The sequence below is a fragment of the Xiphophorus hellerii genome, chromosome 20 (genome assembly GCF_003331165.1).
Source record: "Xiphophorus hellerii strain 12219 chromosome 20, Xiphophorus_hellerii-4.1, whole genome shotgun sequence".
In the NCBI taxonomy this organism is placed as follows: Eukaryota; Metazoa; Chordata; class Actinopteri; order Cyprinodontiformes; family Poeciliidae; genus Xiphophorus; species Xiphophorus hellerii.
The window spans coordinates 13820906-13828826 of record NC_045691.1 but is presented as its reverse complement, the minus strand read 5'-3'; the positions used below and the strand labels follow the sequence as shown (position 1 = coordinate 13828826).

The 7921-nt window shown below is 36.5% G+C and overlaps 1 protein-coding gene across 1 annotated transcript; it reads right to left on the bottom strand.

Moving 5' to 3' along the window:
• On the bottom strand, nucleotides 1-6040 carry LOC116709778 (epithelial membrane protein 3-like). The gene is made up of 5 exons (XM_032548430.1): nucleotides 5835-6040; nucleotides 3561-3676; nucleotides 3330-3432; nucleotides 3090-3230; nucleotides 1-390 (listed from the first exon to the last, which is right to left on the bottom strand). The coding sequence occupies exons 2-5, from the start codon at nucleotides 3636-3638 to the stop codon at nucleotides 215-217; spliced, it is 498 nt and encodes a 165-aa protein (XP_032404321.1). The 5' UTR covers nucleotides 3639-3676; nucleotides 5835-6040; the 3' UTR covers nucleotides 1-214.
• Nucleotides 6041-7921: the final 1881 nt, after the last annotated feature.

Below are 7921 nucleotides of genomic sequence, written 5' to 3'. Positions count from 1 at the left end.
TTAAAAACAAGTTATGAGTTTATTTTTCTCTGTCATAATGCTTCATATTACACAATGAGATTAGATCTCAAAGCATTTTTGAGATGCTATCAAGATTATTTCACCACACAAGAGAATAAAAGAAAATAAAATGTGTCGCTCCTGGACATTTAACCTCGTTCTATTTAAAGATTCTCTGAAAACAGCTCCCTTTATGCATTTATTTCTTCTTGCTTCACTGCTTCTTTCGCAGATGGACGTACAGGACTCCACTGACGAGAAGCAGAGGGACGCACAGCCACGCCAGGATGACGCAGAAGCCAAAGCGTCCATTGCTTGGATCTCTGGAGTGGCTTAGAATCTCCTTTCTGTGGAAGGTGAAGATGAGGCAAGCGGCAAAGTCTGTAAAACCTGCAAGAATAAAAAAAACATCTCATATTTACTGACACGTTGCAGAATCTACCACAGAGCCTGAATCCAACACTGGTGCTTTTCACCTCCAGAACTGGACCAAAAACAATCTAGCTGCAACAATGGTTATTTAATTCAGTATTTGATAAAACTTAAGATTATAAAGATAATGTTAAAAAAGTAATGTGACTCAGATGTTAAAGTCTTTAAACATGACATGTATAATAAATGATTTCAGGTAGTTTTCCCAGCTTTAATGTGATGTAAAGTATTTGCTAAACCAATAAATCTTTGGGATAAAGGTGTAACAACCTGATTGCATAAGTGTGTACGCCCTTGAACTAATAATGTGTTGATTCATTCGGTCTTCTTTGAACGGCGTCACACATGTTGACTTGGTAATATTTGCCAATTCTGCTTCAAAGTTTCTCCACATATCAGACTGAGAGGACATCTTGTGTCCAAAACCGTCTTCAGGTGTCCCACAGAGGTTTGAGTTTTAGTTCTCTGAGTCTTTTTTTTTTAAATAGACATTTTTCTCTTGGTGAGCTCATTGTTTACTGTCAGTTTGGTGTTCCTATTCTTGTCCATGGCATTGTTATTTCCTGCCTAACACACTTTCCAAAATAATGACCAAAAAGCTGAAGTTTGAGTTCATCAGACAGCTAAGCTAAGCTTGTAGCTTATCTTTGGAAGAAACTCTCCTGGCTCTCACCTAATGTAACAGGTCAGTCAAGTTCTTCTATGGGGAAATAGATAAATTGACAGCACACATTTTCAGTTTGAAAGCAGGACTTCATGACTTGCTTCTCAAAACTTGTAGTGCTTGTACTCCAAACTTCTGCTCTCTTTCAGATATTCACTGCGCTCTCTCAAACCTTTCTCCTCGCGCTCAGAATTGGTCTCTGCTCGGATCAAACCTCTCTGCTCGCTTGCAAATTCTTTTCTGCTCTCTCGGAAGAAAAAGTACCGTTGCCTGGCAACCTCTCAGCCAATAGAATAAAAGTGTTGTACTGGGTGCGTTTGTTTCCTTCGGTCTGAAATCCTGCTTTTGACTTGTGGCAGTAAAATTCCCCCATATTCTTCCACACTGATATCACTCATGCATGTCTTTATAGACATTTCTTTATGAACTTGTGGGCTGTCATTTTGAAACAATAGAAGGCAAATTGTTCCTACAAAGTTGGAACAATGGGATTGATTAAAATGCCTAAGTGTGCAATGAAAACATTGAGAGAGGAGTCTGGGTGCTTGCAAGGGATATGAATATTTCTCCGAGTGCAAGTTTAAAAGTAAAAAACTTTTTTGAGCTTTATATCAAAATATTAATATAATATAGGAGCCAGGCGTGGTGAAGCAGGGAGACAACTAAAAGCTGCAGGACTGAAGTTTGACACCACGGTCTTAAAAAGATAGAAGCCCAATTTCAAGGCATCAAATTAAGTCATGTTTGGTATATACAGCATTTTTACAACAACTGTAGCTAACACAGTTACTTGATTGTGCTATAAAAGGCCCTATGTGCACAGAAAATAAAAAAAATAATAATAATCTAATATGGGCCTTATCTAAAGCATTCATAATTATTCTAAAATGTCTGATCTGGTCACTTTGTTCCCTGAAAAATTCAGATATGGGAAGATGAACAGGGCCTTTAGCCAGACAGGAAAGCATGATTTGTCCCTCTAAAGAGCCTTCTCCTCTGCTCCAGAGGCTGATCTACATTCCCACTTGGTGACGTAAGTTTTGGATGCAGCTGCTCGTCCAGAACTCATTTCACATGGAGTTTGTCTGCAGCCACTCGCTCTCAAGAAGGTTGGTGACCTCTGAACTCTGTGTGCTGCAGGATTTACTAACTCTAGCACTTTACACGTACTTTAAGGCTTAGTTTTTGACATTAATCACTTCTTCTTTGTTATAACTCTAACAGCCTACTGTCAGCTTAGTAGCAAGAAAACTCAAGACTGGACTTTTTGCACAGTTAAAACCTTAATTTAATTATTTGGAAGCTTGAGCAAATATTTGTGTTAATAAATAAAATTGAATAGAAACACAAAGGGGACATTCAGGTGTAACAGAAGCATCAGGTATAAAGGCTCACACACAAAAAAGAGTAACTGAAATGTTAAAAACAATGCATAAAAGACAAGATTAACAACAATAATAGTGATGATAATATACTGTACAAAACTACTCTGCAGTTCTTAGAAAAACTCGCGATCCAAGGGATGTGCAACTGAGCCGGATCACTTTTACAAAAATTTACATATTGTGCATGTGTGTTAAATATTGATAAAAGAAACTATTTACAGAGAAAAAGTGTGGAATAACAGTGGAAATGTTATTTAAAAATGAGTAAGAACTGAGCAGGTGATCGAACAAACGCCATCATGTATGTAAATACTTATTGATTTTGTTGGAAGCAGCGTTTCTTTGTCCTGACTGATACATTTGTAGAGTAATTTTTTTATCCATTTGATCCTTTCCAAAATCCAAGAAAATCTGACTCAGAAGTCTGAACATTATTTAAAGTTAATCAGATTCCTTAAAATTCATCTCAGATTTGTTTGTATTAAGTTTAATTGTACAGGTTGATGTCAAAAAGGTGTTAAAATCATTTGTGACATTTTTTTATAGGATACATGTTTGAGATCCACTTTATCTCTTTAATATTTACTAAGATAAAGTCATAAAATTACCTGCAAATGCCTGGCAGAGGCCTGTAAAGTAGAAGAGACGTCCCCTGGACAAGAAGATGAGCTGACCCAGAAAAACCAGGAGAGAGACGGATGAGAAAACCACAGACAGGATCATGAGGGCCTGAACGGACTGAAGCCAGTCTGGGAAAAGTGGGGAAAAAAGGAGTGTAAGATAAAACAACAAACATCCAACCTCAAAAGAAGAATCTAATTTGGATAAGTTGAGGAATGATGAGTTACCGCTTTCAGTGGCTGCTGCACAAACCCAGGTTTGCGTGGAGTTCATGTAGAAGCAGTTGTGCCAAAGGTCAGTGATTTCTGTCTCTGTCCAAACCCACCAGGACTGCAACGATGAAACCAAAATTATTTAAAAGCTCTGGACACTTTCCTTTTGTAAAAGCAGAAGGTATGATGGTGCCCTCTACTGTTTAAACAAGGATAGAGCACATTCAAACCAATCCTTCGTCCAACCTTTTCCAGAGTGGCGATGAAAAGCATGGCCAAGCTGACCAAATGCAGGACAGTGACGGATACCAGCAGACGCACCATGGCTGTTTGCAGCAAAGTATGTCCTACGGCCAAGCAACCTGTGGTGTTAAAACAGAAGAAACTATTGTTTAACCATTTAAATAATTTCCAATTGACACTGACAATTTTGCTTTACCAGTGATAAACATTTTATTTTTCCCTCTGCATGTTCTAAAATGACACATAAAAGTGGAGTTAATTTGTGGCTCCTGAGGAAACTCAGCTCTTTCATCATTCAGCTTTTCATCTGTGATGAGGATCTTATTAATCAAAGCACAAGAAAGAGAGAAGTGAAGGTGGGGCCACTTCATGCTCCATCCACTTTCTGAAGCAAACTTTAAAACTCCTTAGATCATGCAAACAAACAAACATAAAAGTTTTTCACCAAGGATGTTGGACGAAGTGATTCTGTTAGAAGGTTGGTAATCTTCTGCTATATTTAACAACCAGAAGGCACAGGAAATGTTTTAAAGACTTAAATCATGCTGCTAAGACTAATTCATTAAAAACTTCTAATAAAATCAGGAGTTTGATTTATGAAAATTAAGTTAATTAATGTCACATATATTTAAAATTCCCTGCAGGAGTAGAAAAGGCTGTATTCACTCAGTTCTGCTTTCCTGTTGCGAAGGGGAAATAACATTCTATATTTAAATAATCACTTTGTAATATAAATGACGTGTTCATTTATATTACAAGTAAAATAAGTAAAGCGAGTAAAATAAGTATTGAACATATCACAACTTTTCATTTTAAATATATTTCTAAATACGCTATTGACACATTACTGGTGTTGATGCCAAGCCAAGTAATCCATGCATGAAAAGAAACCAAAATAAATAAAAATCTGAAATTAAGTTATGTGTAACAATATGAAATGACACAAGAAAAAAGTATTGAATACTTATTGGTTTTCATTAAATACTGTGTACAAGAGCCTCTGTTGGTAATGAACAGCTTCAAAACATAGAGGAACAGTTACATGTAATGCTAGGCAACACCTGGTGAAAATTTCATGTCTATATCACCTTTAGAAATATGTTTACAATGAGATATTGTGATGAGTTCAGTACTTACTTACCTTGTGTATACAGTTCTGGAAAAAATGAAGAGCCCACTGCACTTTGAAAACCTCCTGGTTATTAAAAAATTTTGATTTCTGAACTGAGTTAAAACATTTGTGTTGTTATTTATAAATGAATATGAACTTGTTAGTTTTCTTTTCATCATTTGAGGTCTATTTTGTTATTTTGACCATTTCTCATTTAAATAAATATTACATTTTTGCTTGGAATTTCAGAGACATGTTGTCAGTAGGTTTATAGAGCAAAAGAACAATGTTCTTTCTACTCAAACATATACCTACAAAGAATAAAATCAGAGAAACTGATCATTTTAAGTGGCTTCTTAATTTTTTCCGGAGCTGTATGTTTACCTAGATGTTTTAGTTGTGATAGATTTAGTTCTCCCTTCAGCTGCAGTTTGTCCAAAAAGTTGCAGGCAGTAAAAAAGAACATTTTTGATTATCTAGCCAGCCGTCGTCCGATTATGATGAAAGTGAAAGTAATCACATTTAGATTTAAATCTTGCTCCACTTTACTTATCTGAAATAAATACACCATGTTGCAAGTGTACGGCCTAATATTCGGACTGTTAGCAAAACCTTTAGTTGATGAAAAATACATCTGGCTTCATAGCTTTTTCCTCCCATTTTTACCCTGATCTCTGGAATAACTTTCCAATAAATCCCGACATTCAGTGTTTTGTTTAGGATTGAATTTGAACATAAGTATCAGTTCATTGTTTCTTCTTCTTCTTGCTAAACTTCACTTTTACATTCCAGTTAGAACAAATTGATTTATAAGCAACATAGTACGTTGCCATTGTCAGTGTAACGTAATATGTCTACAGTAAAACTCTAGAGAGGGAGGTTTGATATCCTTCCCTGCTCTGTTATTGTCAGGAAGTGGTCAGAGAGAAATGTGTTTGTACGACTCTTTGACTATATGCAGATGTAACTTTGGAATCTTACAAATGCAAACCAATCATAAATACATAAAACCATCATTCTACTTGTGTAAAACATTCAGACCAAAGCTATTTTAGGACATCTAATTACATCTGCAAGCTCTCTGGTTAGCATCTTCATAAAAACATGCAATGACCTATTTTGGTGTAATCTAATATGCGTCAGGCTGCTGCAAAGAAAAAACTTACCGTTATGTTCAGAGCAACAGGATATAAACTCCTGATGGTTCTCTCTGATGGTTCAGCTGCTGCTCTGCTGTTTTCCTCTCGTCTTTCTTCTGCAGAGGCGTTTGGAAAAATTAACTTGAAGAAAAGAGTGCAGAGGAGGAATGCAGAGTTGGGCATAGGAGGGGTTCTCTACACCCATTTCCTCAAAAACGTTTCCCTGCCCTCCCCCTAAGAGCTGTGGTCAACAGATTTCTGGTACCGTGTTGGGCAACTGCACCAGATATAGTGTTTCCCTGGTAATGCATAAACACACAAATTAATCACCAAAACTGTATCCAACACAGACACAAATGAAAATACTCATTGTTTGATTTTCCATTGGGAACTGGAAACACAAGAATTGCAAAAATGCACTACATGTGCAAGTTATGCTACATTTCTGCAAATGTCTTCTTGGTGTCAGTCCAGCTGTTCATAAAAGCTACAACTTCCTACATGTGGCAGCTGGGAAAGAGACAGGAAAAAGCAGATTACTTTTGGTCGCTAATGAGCAGGAAGTCTCAGACCACCCAGAGCACAAAACAACAGTCTGTTAACTTCTGAAGAAATTCTGACTTAAATCAAATAAAAGGTTTCACTTTTTATTAAGTTTCACTCCTTCCTAAAACAGTAATTTTTTTAAATTTAAGAGACATTGACTTACATTTGGTTGTGTTGACATGATTGACGTATAAAATTAACCAATAATATATGATGCATCTCAAGCTGTAAAGAAAATATTTCCAAACTACAACACCGGTGATACAGACAGAGTATCCAAAGTATCTAAAAACTGTACTCAAGTAAGAGTCGCACGACTTCAACATACTTTTACTCAAAGTAAAAAGTAGCCAGTCAAGAAATTACTCAAGTAAAACAGTATGAGACACACCTGGGAAACAATCAAGGGGAAGACAGGACAGCAAGGAGACTCAGGGACACAGAAAACTCGAAATAAATACACAGAAAAACACAGAACATGACAGTATCTGGTAAAAAATCTGCTCAAGTACTGAGTAACTGATTAAATTATTAATCATTTAATATTTTAAAATTACATCATCAGACAGACAAAAATATAAAGTTTAGCGGAGATTGTGTGTAGTTTAAATGATATGGCACATTTAAATACTCCTCTGCATTTTAAATCAAATGTATTTTTTTTAGCTTGCTACTCCTGTAAGGTTAATATAAATAGTCATAATAATACCGGTATGATGTAAGCTAATTACAAATTATGCTAATTATAGCAGGTATGTTACACACATAGCGTAACTGAGGAATGATAAAGGACAGTTGTAGTACACTAACGGCAAATTTACAACATAAGGAAAATAATACAGTATAGTTATTATAAATAGCATACTCAGATTAGTAAAAATGTGCAACTGAGTTGAATAATTTAAAAAAATGCACAAAATGTGCATATGTCTAGATAGAAAAAAGTTACAGACTATTCACAAAACTCAGAAAAACTTTGCAAATATCAGCTGGAATGTGCAAATACCAGAAGGAAGCAGTGATGTTACAAAGTCTAACAGCTGCTGGAGCTGCAATAATGCTCCTTTGGGCTCCCATTGCAGCAATCTGTCACTGAAGGAGCTCTGCAGTTCAGCAGCAGCTTCTTACTTGGGAGTGGGAGACAGTGATGTTACGGCAGCCAGAGTCCTACTGTCTCCCACCACCAAGTCAAGAGGGCATCCTAGGACAGAGCCTGCCGTGAGCCCCTCCCACGTCCCCGAGCTCAGACAGGTGGTCAGTCCCACTGATTCAGAAAACCTCACCTGCACACAGAGACCCCACCTTCAGGAATAAATGTTAAATGTTTTCCATGTGTTGCTTTTCTTCTCTGAAAAACACACCAGCAATAAATCTCAGGCTCTGGAAGGAGTGAAGGGATTACTTCAATCCACAAGGGGGCGTCCTAAACTGTCTTACACTAAAGACTGAGCATGAAAGAGAATTTAACCCAACCATAGATAATGTTTTAGCATAATGTAGAAAATATATCAGTTACACACAGAAAATTTACATTTGAACTCTATTTATGGTTTATGGTAGTATAAAAA